This window comes from Bidens hawaiensis, unplaced genomic scaffold, assembly GCF_021521415.1.
Source record: "Bidens hawaiensis isolate Kalapana, Puna unplaced genomic scaffold, B.hawaiensis_p1.1 tig00032720_1, whole genome shotgun sequence".
Classification (NCBI taxonomy): domain Eukaryota; kingdom Viridiplantae; phylum Streptophyta; class Magnoliopsida; order Asterales; family Asteraceae; genus Bidens; species Bidens hawaiensis.
The window spans coordinates 6,581-22,869 of record NW_027505259.1 but is presented as its reverse complement, the minus strand read 5'-3'; the positions used below and the strand labels follow the sequence as shown (position 1 = coordinate 22,869).

Here is a 16,289-nt window from a genome sequence, read left to right as displayed (position 1 = left end):
ATACACTATAGCGATGTCTTTGCTTGGTGCCCGGAAGACATAACAGGCATCCCTCGAAGCATTGCAGAGCATGAGCTAAAAATACCTCCCGATTTCAACCCTGTTGTCCAAAAGAAATGGAGCCTAGCTCCTGAAAGAAGCTTGGCAGCATGTCAAGAGGTTGAAAAGCTTGTACAAGCTGGGATCCTACGTGAGGTCAAGTATCAATCTTGGGTGGCTAATCCCGTCATGGTACAAAAACCTGACAAGTCTTGGAGGACGTGCATCGACTTCAAAGACTTGAACAAAGCATGTCCGAAGGATTGCTATCCCTTACCCAAGATGGACCTCAAGGTTGAATCTTTGACCGGCCATCCCTTTAAGTGTTTTCTCGACGCTTACAAGGGTTATCATCAAATTCTCATGAAGGTGGAAGATGAAGAAAAGACTGCATTCCACCCGGACAAGGGTATTTTTTGTTATCAAAAGATGCTTTTGGCCTACGAAATGCCGGTGCAACCTACCAACGTTTGATCGACAAAGCATTTGCTAGCCAAATTAGCAGAAACCTGGAAGCTTATGTTGATGATCTGGTAATCAAAAGCAAAACCGAGTATCAAATGCTTGAAGACATACAAGAAACCTTCCAAAGCTTAAGGAAAATCAACATGAAGTTTAACCCCGGAAAATGCTCATTCGAGTTCGAAGAAGGCAAGTTTTTGGAGCACATCGTGGGAAACAAAGCATAAAAGCTAATCCCAACAAAGTCAGGGCTGTTCTTGAAACCAAATCCCCACAAAGCAAAAAAGAAGTGGAAAGTCTGAATGGAAGGCTTGCAGCCTTGAAGCGTTTTACCTCCAAGCTTGCTGAGAAGTCCCTACCCTTTTTCAAAACACTAAAGGGTTGCACCAATAAGAAAGATTTCAGGTGGACGGAAAAGGCAGAAGAAGCCTTCAACCAAATGAAGCAACACTTGGCTTCACTTCCAGCTATTGCAGCCCCTGAAACAGGAGAACTGATCTCTGTCTATCTCTCAGTCGCTGAAGAAGCATTAAGCGCGGTTCTAACCATCGAACGAGACAAAGTTCAGGTACCCGTTTATTTCTTTAATAAAACACTAAAACTGGCAGAGATCAAATATCCTCCTTTGGAAAAACTTGCTCTGGCCTTAATTCAAACGGCCAGAAGGCTTCGAAGGTACTTTCAAGCACATCCTATACAAGTGGTCACTGACCAACCCATCAAAAGTGTGCTTGAAAAACCAGAAAATTCAGGTCAATTGGCCAAATGGGCTGTGGAACTAGGTGAACATAACATCACCTATGTCCCAAGAAAAGCTATCAAAGCTCAAGTCTTGGCAGACTTCATTGTAGAAATCCCAAAGCAAGTCACTCTTGAAATACACACAACTGCCAATGAACCTTTTGACCCTGAAGCCTGGAAGCTTTTTACCGATGGAGCTTCCAGCATCGAAGGGTCAGGAGCTGGGCTCATTTTAATTAACCCCGAAGGGTTAGAATTTACATATGCTCTTCGATTTGAATTTCAGACCACCAACAACGAAGCTGAGTACGAAGCGTTGATCGCTGGTCTGAAGATTGCCAAAGAGATGAAGATCCATAAGCTACAAGTATTCACAGACTCGTTACTTGTTTCAAGTCAAGTCAATGATAGCTATGTAGCCAAAGAGCCCAACATGAAAAAGTATCGTGAAAAGGCAAAGGGGTTGATGACCATGTTTCAAGAGTGTACCATCAAACAAGTCCCAATATCACAAAACAAAAGAGCCGATGCCCTGAGCAAACTAGCATCCCTCACATTTGCACATCTCACCAAGAAAGTATTGGTGGAAGTGTTGAAAAATCCTTCAATTCAAGAATTGGAGGTTCAAGATGTAATCACTAAAGAAGGTCCTAATTGGATGACTCCCATAGAAAAGTTTCTCAAAAATGGTGAGTTACCTCTGGACCAGATGGAGGCTGAAAGGGTTCGAATAAAGTCCAGACAGTATGTGTTGCTAGGAGAAACCCTTTATAAAAAGGCATACCTTGCATCACTGCTGAGATGTGTGGGCCCTGAACAAAGTCAATATCTGATCAAAGATATTCACGAGGGGATATGTGGAGCTCATTTTGGGCTGAGAACGGTGGTTGCAAAATTGATGAACCTCGGATACTTCTGGCCCACGATGCACCGAGATGCAACGGAACAACTCAAGAAATGTGAAGCTTGTCAAATTCATGCACCGATTCCCAAAAGCCCTAAACACGATCTGGTCCCCATCTCCTCGGCTTGGCCCTTTCACAAGTGGGGAATGGACATTGTTGGTCCATTCCCACCGACCAAGGGTGGGGTAAAATTTTTGCTAGTAGTTGTCGACTACTTTACCAAGTGGCCTGAAGTCAAACCACTTGCAAAGATAATGGGCAAACAAGTCATTGACTTTGTATGGGAAAGCATCATTTGTCGCTATGGGTTGCCAGGAGTGTTGGTCACGGATAATGGGAAACAATTTGCTGAGAAGCCTTTTAGCACATGGTGCAAAGAATTCGATATCACCCAAGTATTCAGCTCAGTCGCATACCCACAATCCAACGGCCAAGTTTAAAGAACAAACAGAACCATCATGGAAGGAATCAAAACAAGGCTGGGAAGGCATAACAAAAATTGGCTTGAAGAACTCCCAAATGTTCTATGGGCAATAAGAACAACCGAAAAGACAAGCCACAAACGAACACCTTACAGCCTAGTGTTCGGATCGGAAGCTGTAATCCCGACCGAAGTCGGAGTTGTGACTCAAAGAACACTCAACATGGATCTCAAGTCAAAAAACAATGAGACCATGTTGAATTTGCAACTCCTCGAAGAAATTCGTGATCAAGCCGCAGTACAAGAGGCTAAGTACAAACAAAAGATGGAAGCTTACTACAATGCAAGAGTGAAACATGAACGTTTCAGGCCAGGAGACCTTGTACTCCGAAATAACGAAGCCAGCAAGAAAGAAAACCAAGAAAAACTTGGCCCAAAATGGGAGGGGCCATACACAATCCTTGAAGCTCACAAGGGTGGATCCTACAAGCTAGCCGATGTAGAAGGCAAAAAGCTTCCAAGAAACTGGAACGACAAAACCCTTAAAAGGTTCCATGCCTAGTCAAAGTCTTAAAATGTATTTCAAGAGATGTATAATTCTCTTTTTTGTGAACAACAACCTCTTGAATGAATGATAAAGTTTTTGTCATAACTTGTCTTTACTATCCTATAATCAGGTTGAGAACCTAGCAAGAAACTCCATGGCAAGGGCCATGTAAGTGGATGAGCTCCCAAGCCACATCGCTCAATAGGTTCAAGGGTTAAATGGACCTATATAAGGGGTGAGTTCCTATATCAATCCAACTCCATGAGACTTATAAAATTTTTTCAACTAAAACTTGTCTCATAAGACGGGTCTGAACAGCCTACATCAATTCGTTCCTTAAACTCTGAAAAAGTTTATGAAACAAACATACACTAAGTAGTGATACAAAGGATAGCCAACACGTGCTTTTTACCTAATGAAGCTAAAGTGACTGCAGCACTAAAACTTCTTAAGGAAAGTTAGCTAAAAAACACATCAAACTAACAAAACAAGCAACCAAAACACAAATACATAGAACATCACAGTTCGTAAACAAGGCCATTCCAAGGCCATAACTAACAACATTCATAATAAGCCATTAAGGCTAAACAAGGAAATCATAAGGATTCCCATAAAAGTGTTCAAACGGCCAACAAGGTCAACAACAACCATAAGGCAGAAACTTTAAGAGTTTCATGCCAAACCTAAATTGTTCAAAGTACATAACATTGTTTAAAGGCGCTAAGAAAGCTATGAATCAAGTGTTTAAACATCATAAACAGGCTTTGAAGTACTAGCCTTACCACCCTTAGCTTTCTTGGACTTCTTCACTTCCGGGCCAACACCAGCAACGGCCGAACCTTCGAGGATTGCCACATGTGATCCATCGCTACCTCCAGATAAAGTTTCCTCGCTATCACCGGAACGGGTGCGCTTCTTAGACAAGGACTCAAGCACCTCTTTGGAAACTTTTTCATCTAGGTCGGCTGGTCTCAAGCACTGCAAAACGGAAAGAGGCTTACCAAAGCATGACGAAACTTCACCCACATAAGGGTAGGTGAGCCTTTCCATTGCACGAACTGAATCTGAGAAGGCTTGTAAGCTTCACGGTTGAACAAGGGCGATTGCTCCATAGGTTTACCGGCTTCGTGATGTTTGAAGCCTGCAACAAACCCCAAATGTTTCCCGTGACCCAGCAGCTTGGTGTAAACATCGCCCAACACTGAGTTAAATTCATTGGAATTAAGCAAGTAAGTTACAACCTGATGAAACCCGTGTTCAATCAACCACCGGTTGTCGTTAGAGGTCTGGGTGACCGAAGCCTTCAAGCCTTCTTTCTCTATCTCAAAGGCTATCCTCTGCACCTCAAAGGCTTCCCGGTCAGCATCCAACTTAGCCCTATCAGCTTCCATAGCTTTCTTCAACCCTGCTACCTCAATCTCATGGCCACGGGACAACTCGTCAATCTTCTTCACATAACCCTCCTCTTTCTTCGAAAAGCCATCAATCTCTTTCTTCATCTCCACCATAGAAGCCTTCATTTTCTCCTTCTTCTTGGAAAAAACCTCATACTCCTGCATCCCCTTTCGAAAACGAGTCACACCCTCTGCCAAAAGGGCAAAAAGGTTGCAAGAACTCAAAATCAACCTCGACAACATGGAATCACCTTCCATACCAGAAATAGTCTCACGAACACCAGGGGGAGCAAAATTGGCTAACACATCAGCACAAACTTCCGAATCTTTGAAGCTATCTTTCAACCTTCACATTCCACTCCGGCACATAAATTTCATTCGCATCCAACCCTTGAACCATCGGCATCACAACCTTCTTGCCGGTCGACTTCTTCTTCTTGGAAACAACCAAACCCTGCTCTTTTTCCCCTTCCACACTTGGACCTTGATCTTCGGCAACCAGAACATCGTCACTAACCTCAACGGTTCATGAGAGGATGATTCGCCAGAAGACTTCAACAAACGCCGTGTGGAACGACGAGTGGAAGCCTTAGGACCAGCAACCTTGGTGAACCCTTTAACATTAGGAACTCCCACATACCCAACATCTTCAAACCGACCCTCTTTCCCTCGAACCACCGAATCCTCCCCAACAACAGCAGAAGCATCCGTAAACCCAACGTCTGAAGTGTCGTCACTCTTCAAGAAATCCAAGGTAGACATAACTACAAATACATAGGAAACCCATTAACAAACATATCAAAAAAATAAAGCAAATACGGGATAAACAAACGCATACCCTTATTATCTCTCATAAGCACGGGATCCCGATTAGGCTTATCCCATAATTTGCTAATTCCTAATAACACAAGAAGGTGTTCGGGAAGAGGACGAAGACGCGACGAACATTTCCTAATCGACTTCAAAAAGGCTTCATTTAACTCCGATTCAGCCGACTCCGGTTCATTTAAAACAGCCTCGGGTTGTCTCCAAACAGATTTAAAAGGAAGAATGGAGTCGGAGCCAAAGAAAAAACGTTCCTTTCAAGAACCAAGGGTTGCAACCGTTGAAGAAACTAAACATGTATCAAATTGAGTATGTTCGAAAGTGTACCAATCACCGTTTTTCGCTAAGCGAAAGAAACAGCGAAAACTCAACAATGACGGATCATACCCTAAGGCTCTACATAATACCTCAAAGTGTAAAACCCTAGCAAGCCCTAAGGGGTGGATCTGACCAAACGACACACGGTAATACTCCAATACATTCAAAACAAAGATTGAAAACGGATGCCAGAGATTCGAAAATTCAAAATGTCGGCAATAAAGGGCAACAAAACCCGCCGGATAACGATCGATTGACGAATCAACCGGCGGAGCAATCGATTTAAACTTTAAACCTATACCCCATTCAACACAAAACGATTCGACCTCTTCTTGGGTTAATCGGGAAAAATTGACCGACAAATCTTTCTTAGCAACCATAATTTTGAAAGGAAGAGGAAAGATTGAAACTAACCTGGTGAAGGATTGAAAGAAAACTTGAATGTGTTTGGAGAGTATTGTGGAAACTTTAAAGGAAAAACTGAAGAAAATGAATAGTTATCACTATTGATAACTATTAATAAAAAGCAGTTATTGGGAACCGCAACATGCAGTTATCATCAAATCAACTGTCTTGTCTGAAATTCAAAAAATAACCAAAACAGAACAAAGCCTCGAAGCCTGCAAGCCTCGAAGCCTTTAAGCAATAAACAAAATGTGTGCAAAAGTCAGAAGCCCTTAAGCTTACTTCTCAAACACCTCTGACTTGGGGGGCTGATGACGGGGGTGGCCCAAGGAATTAATAAAATGGCTTTCACACATTAACGCTAAAAATGTTAAAAGGTTAAAAGCTTCGTTTTCCCGCCCAATTTATGTAAACAAGTACGTGAACAGTATCCACGTGCTACAGTACGATGTCAAATCACTATTCACATCACTGTTCCCTCTGAACAAGGGACATGTTCAGATAAAATATTATTATTTTAATCATGGACCAACGGTCCAAAGGTTCTCGCCCATAAAGGTCAACTCTCTAAGCAAACTGGAGGTGAATTAGTTTATACACTAGACAAAAGGCTTGGTCTCTCCTTCTATAAAATGATAACTTAGCCATAAACAAAGGGACACCAAGATCTGGGCAGATAACACACTCTCCCTGATCTTCTCTTCTCCCTTGAGAAACTAGCACTTTGCTTGTTTCTTTCTTACTTCACAAACATCATTGCTTCACCAAGAGCTTCATCCAAAAACCGATCTCAAACATCTCAGTCTTGGATCTCTGGTGAACAATAACAATAACAAATAAACCAGTGAACCTCTCTCTGCGTTTTGCAAACGTAGAGGGACACCACGACCTGCGTTAGGTTAACCTGAACCCTTGAAGCTTGTTAGCCTAATCAGTCCATTCACTATCATTGGTCTTGTAATTGTTGTAGCAACAGTTCATGAATCACAAATGTAAGGTGTTAGAATCACTTTTTTAAACTTTTCTATGTTTCTTTCATTTTCTTCTTATTTTTGACTAAGAGCATTCACATCCCATCCCCCATAATTATGTGAGGGGGATTGGTAAATTATAGGGTGAGGTTTTGAATGATTGTGAGTGTAAATTATAGGGTGCAGAGAGAAATGTAGTGAATTTTTGTAAATTTGAGGAAACATTTGGGGAACATTATTTGCCCCTATTTATTTTTTAATATTTGTTGGATTGGTTGTGAGTAGAGGAGAGATAAAACTGTAATGATAAAGTATTATTTAATTTAACATGAAAGAGAAATGTAGTGTTTTGTAATGTAATTATAGATATGGGGATAGGGAATGGGATGTGAATGCTCTAAGTCACTTAGTTTTCCTTAAATTAACAAAAACATTTTATATAAGTATCCCGAGGGCCCTTCGTCTACTAATGACAAATTATTACCCAAATTACTCACTGAGCGCAACACAAGCTCTCAACATATAATGCATCCTAATTGTTCTCACTCTACTTAATCCTTGCCTCATTCCAACCATCACGATGCCACCTGTCATTACCAGCATACAATCTTTTGTCCTAATTATTATTGAGATTACCTGTGTAAACAAGATGTAAATCTATCGCAAACAATAATAAGCGATTGATAGTGATACTTTGTATATGAAAACCTTTTTATTGTAAATGGTTTTTCTTGTTTGGTTCTCTTAAATCATGATTTCCATGTAAGTTTCTTCATTATATTACCACAACAAGCATGTGACAAAACTTGAAGTTACAAATAATAACTCATTGTAGGTTCTCATAGCCATGTTAATCAAGGGCGAAGGTTAGTGGAGACAACTCAAGCTTCGCCACTGGTGCTAATGTGTTGTGTGATAAAATCAACAATTCAATAATTCAAACGTACAAGAACTCATATTATAACACCAATTTGAACATGTATAGATTCACGTAGTTAATATGTTCACGTAGTACATATATTCACCTAGAAATAAAAGGAATAACAACTTTTTGACAATTTTAAGGAGCGTATATATTACTCTGACCAGGTGATATCCAAATCTCCCCAGTTATCTTCTGAGACCCCTAACGCTTTCCACACAGCTTTCGAAGCGTCAACAATATTATTAGGACAAGGTGGTTGATAGTCATGATCATCATCACAACCCATAGTAGAGTCACACTCATCCACAACCTTAGCCTTCACGCTCCTCCCATTTCCATTAATGGTAATAAACTTATGGCACCTATCCCCTCCATTGTACCATCCGGTTGATAGTGCCACAACCGGAGTGTCATCAGAGTGGTATTGGTTGTCACACTCCGAAGGCCCCCCACCATCACCTCCTTTTTGGAAGCTGTTTATAGTAAGTTTTGCTTTAGTAGCACCTGTCACTGTAGGGGAGCATGTATATGTGGTATAGAACTTACCTTGGACATAACAATCCGAGTCATTCTCTTTGTTGCATTGTCCAGGAGGTGGTTTTTTTTCCCTGATACCACCACTTGGTTTGCAAGTCTGAGCATTGATTTGATTAGAATAAGTTGTTGTCAAGAAAATGAGTAAAAGAATAAAGTTGAATCTCTTCATTCTCTCTTTTAACTTGTGGTCTCTTTTTATGTGGTGTTTGATATCTAGCAAGGTGAAGAAACACTAAGTGACCCGGGGCAGATTATAGATAATCTGGGGGTTAAGTAATGTTTCCCACGAAGATGAGGTCCAGCAGAGAAGGTTATTCTTCAGGTGACCTGCAAAACAGACACCGTAAGTTCGTCACTGAGAAGGGGGGGGTTCCTCCTTGTGACCACCCTCCGGCGTGAGAATCAGACTAGATTGCTCTGAATATAAGTGTATATTAAGAGATTGCTAGATAAGAATGAGATATTAGATGATGTCCTTACCATTCCAAGGTGTTGGAGTATTTATAGCCGAAGGTAGGTTTCCTAGAAGGTACAGCCGGCTGAATAGTATTCCTGTTCCACCAACAGTGGACTACGCACAGGCCATGCTGGTTGGTGGATAGGCTACGGCCAACAGTAAAGGTCGGCTGTACACTGTTCCTTTACTGCCGGCTACGCACTGTTCCACCAACTGTAGGCTGCGCACGTCCCATCGTAAGGGTTGGTGAGTAGGCAACGGCTAATAGTGACAAACAGTACTAGAGGGTGCTCCTCCTCATATTGTTGTCGGTGAGCTGTCACCCTGTGATTGGTTCATGGGCTGTTCTGGTCAAATTGTCTGTTCCGCCCATACCTTAGTAGGTATAGTACGAAAGATCTTCCAGAAGCATACGGACTGGCTCATTTAGGCGGGAGTATTCCTGCCTTGCTCATTCCTTCATATGACTACTGAAGTAGCTAATGCCTTGTGCGTGTAGCCTTGCTGTTAGTGCGGGTAGCCTTCCCTGATGGCTTGTATCCGCAGCTGCGGGAACAGGCGGGGTACTTCACCATTGGGAGGCTTTCCCTGCGGGTACAGCTGGCGTACTGCGCGTAAGGTTCTCTGAGCATGGTGGGTCCTGCTGGAGCAGTTGGTCGTTGCGCAGACGTCCCTGTTCAAGGTGAGTCTTGCCGGTCCAACTGGGCTCTGCTGGGACCTACCTCTTCAAGTCCCCCCAGTCCAATGTTCTTCTCATGAATTATTAATAAGTGAGGTGAACTTTTGGACTTAGCAAGGGGTTTTGAAAAGGGTTTAGTTTTTAGGTTTTCCGTGGTGATTCTTCCCGCGGTTTTCCTGATGTCACGCAGAAATTCCCGACTTTTCTGCTTGATCTTAGGGTATGAAGCGGGTAGGTTTGTAACCTTCTCGCAAGTCAGGAGCGTTGAGTCCCACTTGTGTGGATTCTCCATGGGGTTTTGATAGTTTTCAACATAGTGATCAATTATGCTAAAACCACCAATTCCATCTTGGAGTTTCAAACAATATAGTTCTCGACGTTCCCGTCATGCGGGGATGTTATTCCCGTTTCCGTAAGCATGGCCCAGAAGATCCTTCTTGGTTTGAATTCCCTGCAGAGTGCTAAGTATGTGAAGGGTTTTGCCTTGACACTGTACCCGCACTCGTCTTACGGTTACTTTATTCCCAAGGTATTCCTGGTGTCAATTCCCTGCGGGTGCTAAGTATGTGAAGGGTTTTGCCTCTATCCACTTGATGAAGTAGTCGATGGCTACCACTAGGAACTGAACATTTCCTGCTGCTGTAGGAAATGGGCCTGTCACATCGATGGCCCACTTCTGAAATGGCCATGAAAAGGTGACTGGAACAAGTTCATTCTTCGGGCGGTGCGTGTTGGGTGCGTAAAGCTGGCAAGACCTGCATTTTCTGATGTATGCCAGCGCATCCGTATGCATCCCCGGCCAAAAGTATCCCGCGTTGTTTAGCTTAGCTACAACAGCGCGGGGACCTGCGTGTACTCCACAGATGCCTTCGTGTACTTCCCGTAGGAGGTAGTCAGCATCTTGGTTGTCCACGCATCTTAAGAGTGGGCCAAGAAAGTTACGCCTGTAAAGGATGTCATCGATGAGTTGATAATTCAGTGCTTTACAGCGTAGTTTTCTTGCCTGTGTTTTTGACTCTGGTAGTGTACCTGCCGCAATGTATTTTATTATTGGTGTCATCCATGTTTCTGTGCCGGTTTGGATGACACAAATTTCCTTGTGCGGGACCGAAGGTGTCTCGAGGAGTTCAATGCGGATATCCTTTCCTAAGTGGGTGAAGGCTAATGATGCAAGCTTGCTTAACGCATCCGCAGATTTGTTTTCACTTCGCTTGACGTGTATGACTTTGCAGTCGTTGAAATCGCGCATAATGGATTTTGCTTGTGCGAGGTACAGGGCCATTGTGTCGTTCACGGCTGTGTACGTCCCGTTGATTTGATTGGCTACTAACATGGAATCCACGTGGGCTTCCAAGTTTTTCACTCCCATCTTACGCGCAATTCTCAGCCCAGCCAAGAATGCCTCATACTCGGCCTCGTTGTTCGTACTTGGAAAGTCCAGTCGAATAGCGTAAGTGTATTCTTGGCCTGCTGGGTTGGTTAGTTTCAGTCCTGCGCCTGAACCCTCGTTACTGGCTGCTCCATCAGTGTAGAGTCGCCAGACATCATTGATGTCTTGTGCTGGAGAGGGTTGAGCCTCTTCCTGGCACTCTTTTTCCCGCGATGCAGGCACTTCTGCAATAAAGTCGGCCAAAACCTGGCCTTTTATGGCTGGTCTTGGCTTATACTTTATCGCGTACTCCCCCAACTCAATTGCCCATTTGGCTAGGCGTCCCGATAACTCGGGTTTGCCTAGAACGTTTGCAAGTTTGAAGTTGGAGAGAATGGTGATTGGGTGACCCTGGAAATATCGTCTTAACCTGCGTGAAGCGTGTATAAGTGCTAAGACTAATTTTTCGAGGGTAGAGTACCGGGTTTCTACGTCTGTTAGGATACGACTGACATAATAGATTGGCATCTGGATGCCTTTTCGCTCTACTAGCAGGACTGCTCCGGTTGCTCTATCTGTTGCGGAAAGGTATAGGATTAACTCCTCTCCCGCTTTTGGTGCTGTGAGCGTTGGGAGTTCGATCAAGCGTGACCGAATCTCCTGAAAAGCTGCTTCCGCTTCTGGTCCAGCGGAAGTGCGTTTTCTTTAAACAGTTTCTCAACGTTGACACGAAGGGAAACGACTTATCCGCGTGGTTTGCCAAAAAGCGATTAAGCGCCACTAGTCGTCCATTCAGTGTCTGAGCCTGTTTGATGGTAGTAGGTGATTCCATTTTGATAATGGCTTCGACCTTTTCAGGGTTCGCTCTGAAGCCATCTTTAGTAACGATGACCCCCAAGAACTTCCCTTCTTCCATTCCAAAGGCACACTTGCTCGGGTTGAGCTTCATGTTTATCTTCCTGAGCGTGTTGAAAGTTTCTTCGATGTCTTTCAACATCGCTTCTGGGTCAGGGCTTTTGATGACCAAGTCATCCATGTAGACTTCCAAGTTCCTCCCAATTTGGGCATGAAACTGGTTGTCCATCAGGCGTTGGTATGTGGACCCAGCATTCTTAAGTCCGAATGGCATCATTTGATAACAAAATGTGCCATCGGGCGTCCGAAAAGCGGTTTTGTCCTGATCATCAACGGCCATGTGGATTTGATGGTACCCCTTATACGCGTCCAGGAAGCATTTAAGGCGGAACGGTGCCAACGAATCCACCTTAAGATCAATTTCAGGTAACGGATAACAATCTTTGGGGCATGCTTTATTCAAGTCCTTGAAATCTATGCACATGCACCATTGTTTGTTATTCTTCGGTACCATAACGGGATTTGCAACCCAAGTTTGATATCTACTAACGCGTACGATGCCTGCGTCAAGGAGTTCCTTGACTTGGGTTCTACACGCGTTAGTTTGTTCTGGCCCCATTACTCTGCGCTTTTGTACGATTGGCGTAACAGCCGGATCGCATTTGAGCTTATGCTCTGCCTTACTTCGAGTTACACCAGTCATGTCAGCTGGTGTCCACGCGAAGATGTCAGCGTTTTTCTGTAATAAGCGCTTGAGTAAGGTGCGTGTGGGATCAACAACTATTGGGCCAATGGAAACGGCCTGGTCAGGGTACTTGCCGTTGAAGGCCCATCTTTCTGGCTCGGTGATGGTTGGTTTAGCCATCTTTGGTTTGGGTTTAGATGAGACAGATGCGATGCATACCTGGGGAATGCCGGTGATCATCGCTACACCCTCAGCTGTTGGCCATCCCATCATGCCGTGGACTGAGGATACCACGGCGTTGAATCTTGCCATCCCGTCTCTTCCGAAGAGAATGTCTTATGTGTGGTGTGGCTTCCTCATTACGACAAAATCCACGTCTTCTGTGCGTGAGTGATTCCCGTCCGTAAGAGTGACGGGGAAAGATAGGATGCCCAGGGGGGTGTTTGTGCTGCCATCGAACCCTTCCATCGAGGCGCAGATCGTTTCCAGGCGCTCTTTGTCTTCGTCATCTAGCTTGTCGAAGAACTGTCTGTACATCACCGTTGACGAGGCTCCGTTGTCAGCAAGAGTGCGAGAAGTGATGTAGTGCCCCAGCTGGCTTTTGACGACGATAGGGCCTTCTTTGCTGGGTCCTCCTGGCACTCGCGGGAAGCGCACCTCGGCTTCCTTCCACGCGCATGGTTCTGTCGTTCGCCTTTTTCTTCCTCTGATCTTCCCATGAACCATGTTGATGCTGATGTCAACGGGCTTTCGTCCGTTGCCTCGGTACCGGTTGTCGTTCCTTCCTCCCTTCTTGATTGATGCCACCAGGTGTGCCAGTCTTCCATCCTTGACGAATGCTTCAACAATATCCTTCAAGGATGTACACTCTTCCGTACTATAACCTTTTGTCCCGTGGAAGTCACAGGATTTACTCTGATCCGCATTAGGTCGCTGCCGGATCATTGGAGCTTTTGGCCATGGTAGCTTTTCAGTGGCAAATATCTCCGTGACGCTTTTGGTGAGTGGCGTCCACCGGTGCTTTTGGCTCGAAGGGTGTGTGTGATTTCTTCCGCCAACAAGAGGGTGAGAGCTGGATGAGGTGTCAAAGTTTATCCTTGACTGCCAGATACCTAGCTTCCTCTTTTTGTTCTGCCGGGCGATCCGAACATTGTTTTCTCTTGTCCTCTGCGTGTAGAGGTGTGTACTCTGGGGAAGATCCCTTCCCAGTTGCTTCTCCGTCTCGGCAAAGCGCTTGGCCGTCGTCATGATGGCATCCCATGTTGATGGCATGCCATCCTTACCCGTCAATGTGCGGATAAGCTCTGGGTATTCGGCGCCTTGGATGAAAGCGGCGCGAACAAGATCTTCACTTATGTTACCGAGACTTAGCTTTTTGGAGTTGAAGCGGGTGATGAAGTCTAGTAAAGATTCATCCTCCTCTCTAACGCAGTTGAGGATCGTCCACTGTTCTTCAGTATATTTCCTCTGCTGGCTGAAGTGCTGGCTGAACTTGTTCTGAAAGTCCGCCCAATCATAAATGTGGTGGACCGGTAAACGATCGAACCATGCCCTGGCCGCTCCAACCAGAGTCATCTGGAACATATAACACCACGTGGGTTTCGTCCAGTTACTGACGGTTGCCCCCGCAATGAATCTGTTCAAGTGGTCGTCTTGGTCGGATAGACCATCATAAGTGCCGATGTTGGACATTTGTTTGGCACTTCTCGGGGCGATTGCTTCCGCAATGTCCCTTGCGAACTTAGACTTCCCTGCATTTGCAGCAGTTGGTCTAAAGGTTTTGGAGAAGTCACGCGGGTTTCTCTCCGCATTTGTTGGTTTAAAGGCTTCCCCAAAATTCCTTGGCTGGAAGTCCGTTTCCTTACGCTTCCCTTTTGCATTATGGCGAGGGTTTGCGTCGGTATCGGATTCTTCCCGCTCATCGTCTGAGTACTCGCACTCACTGTTCATATTGAGATGTTGGCGAGTACTGCCGAACTCGTCAGCCTGTTGAACTGAACGCAAGCGTTCATCCAACTCAGCCTGGCACTCTTTCTGACGTGCTTCGGCCCACGCCTTAACTTGATCTAGTGTTTGGCTAGGGACTCTCGTTCGTTTCTCCAGCTGGGCATTAGTGAACCCCAGTGGAATATTTACTGCACTTGCCCCGGCTTGGGTAGCCGGGGTAGTGTTCGTAAGATTTGTATAACCGCCGGTGTTCCCAGTTACTGGGTTGTGGTCACCGGGGTTTCTTGGTCACTTACTGGCCTTGGGACCGGAGTAACGTTAATCATTTCTTTAGAAATTTTGAAAAAACTAAGAATTAGTTCTAGCTTTTATGCACGGATGGCGCCAATGAAGAAACACTAAGTGACCCGGGGCAGATTATAGATAATCTGGGGGTTAAGCAATGTTTCCCACGAAGATGAGATCCAGCAGAGAAGGTTATTCTTTAGGTGACCTGCAAAACAGACACCGTAAGCTCGTCACTGAGAAGGGGGGGTTCCTCCTTGTGACCACCCTCCGGCGTGAGAATCAGACTAGATTGCTCTGAATATAAGTGTATATTAAGAGATTGCTAGATAAGAATGAGATATTAGATGATGTCCTTACCATTCCAAGGTGTTGGAGTATTTATAGCCGAAGGTAGGTTTCCTAGAAGGTACAGCCGGCTGAATAGTATTCCTGTTCCACCAACAGTGGACTACGCACAGGCCATGCTGGTTGGTGGATAGGCTACGGCCAACAGTAAAGGTCGGCTGTACACTGTTCTTTTACTGCCGGCTACGCACTGTTCCACCAACTGTAGGCTGCGCACGTCCCATCGTAAGGGTTGGTGAGTAGGCAGCGGCTAATAGTGACAAACAGTACTAGAGGGTGCTCCTCCTCGTATTGTTGTCGGTGAGCTGTCACCCTGTGATTGGTTCATGGGCTGTTCTGGTCAAATTGTCTGTTCCGCCCATACCTTAGTAGGTATAGTACGAAAGATCTTCCAGAAGCATACGGACTGGCTCATTTAGGCGGGAGTATTCCTGCCTTGCTCATTCCTTCATGTGACTACTGAAGTAGCTAATGCCTTGTGCGTGTAGCCTTGCTGTTAGTGCGGGTAGCCTTCCCTGATGGCTTGTATCCGCAGCTGCGGGAACAGGCGGGGTACTTCACCGTTGGGAGGCTTTCCCTGCGGGTACAGCTGTCGTACTGCGCGTAAGGTTCTCTGAGCATGGTGGGTCCTGCTGGAGCAGTTGGTCGTTGCGCAGACGTCCCTGTTCAAGGTGAGTCTTGCGGGTCCAACTGGGCTCTGCTGGGACCTACCTCTTCACAAGGCAAGGTGATTGTGGTTTTATAGAGATGGGCTAAGCAACAAGGCTAGTTTGCGGCCAAACTTTTTTTTTTACTTGAACTCTATATATAGACAATTGAACACTTTTTCCACTTCTCTAGAATAATAAAGTAATGATCAATGTCGTGATTGCCATGTCAAATAATCTAAAAAATAGACTAGAAAGTTGTCTACTATGGAGATGGTATAATTTTATCTTGTCTTGTATGGAAGTTGTTTTTCTAAGTACAATTGTTTTGACAACAAAATTATAAAAGCATGACATAGGAATATTCCAAAGATCGATGGCAAGTTTATATTTCTATTACACGCTAGTATAATTAAATGCAATAAACACAATAATTGTAAAATACAGCGGATCAAATAAACATAAATAAAGTTTAGGAAAATAAAAAATTAAAAAAAAAATAATTTGTTGGTAATGCGTAGGAAATA

The 16,289-nt window shown here is 44.4% G+C and overlaps 1 protein-coding gene across 1 annotated transcript; it reads right to left on the bottom strand.

The window, feature by feature from the left end:
* Positions 1-8,032: 8,032 nt before the first annotated feature.
* Positions 8,033-8,702, bottom strand: LOC143611932 (kiwellin-1-like). Its single transcript, XM_077086030.1, has one exon. The coding sequence runs from the start codon at positions 8,657-8,659 to the stop codon at positions 8,105-8,107; it is 555 nt and encodes a 184-aa protein (XP_076942145.1). The 5' UTR covers positions 8,660-8,702; the 3' UTR covers positions 8,033-8,104.
* Between the last annotated feature and the right edge of the window lie 7,587 nt (positions 8,703-16,289).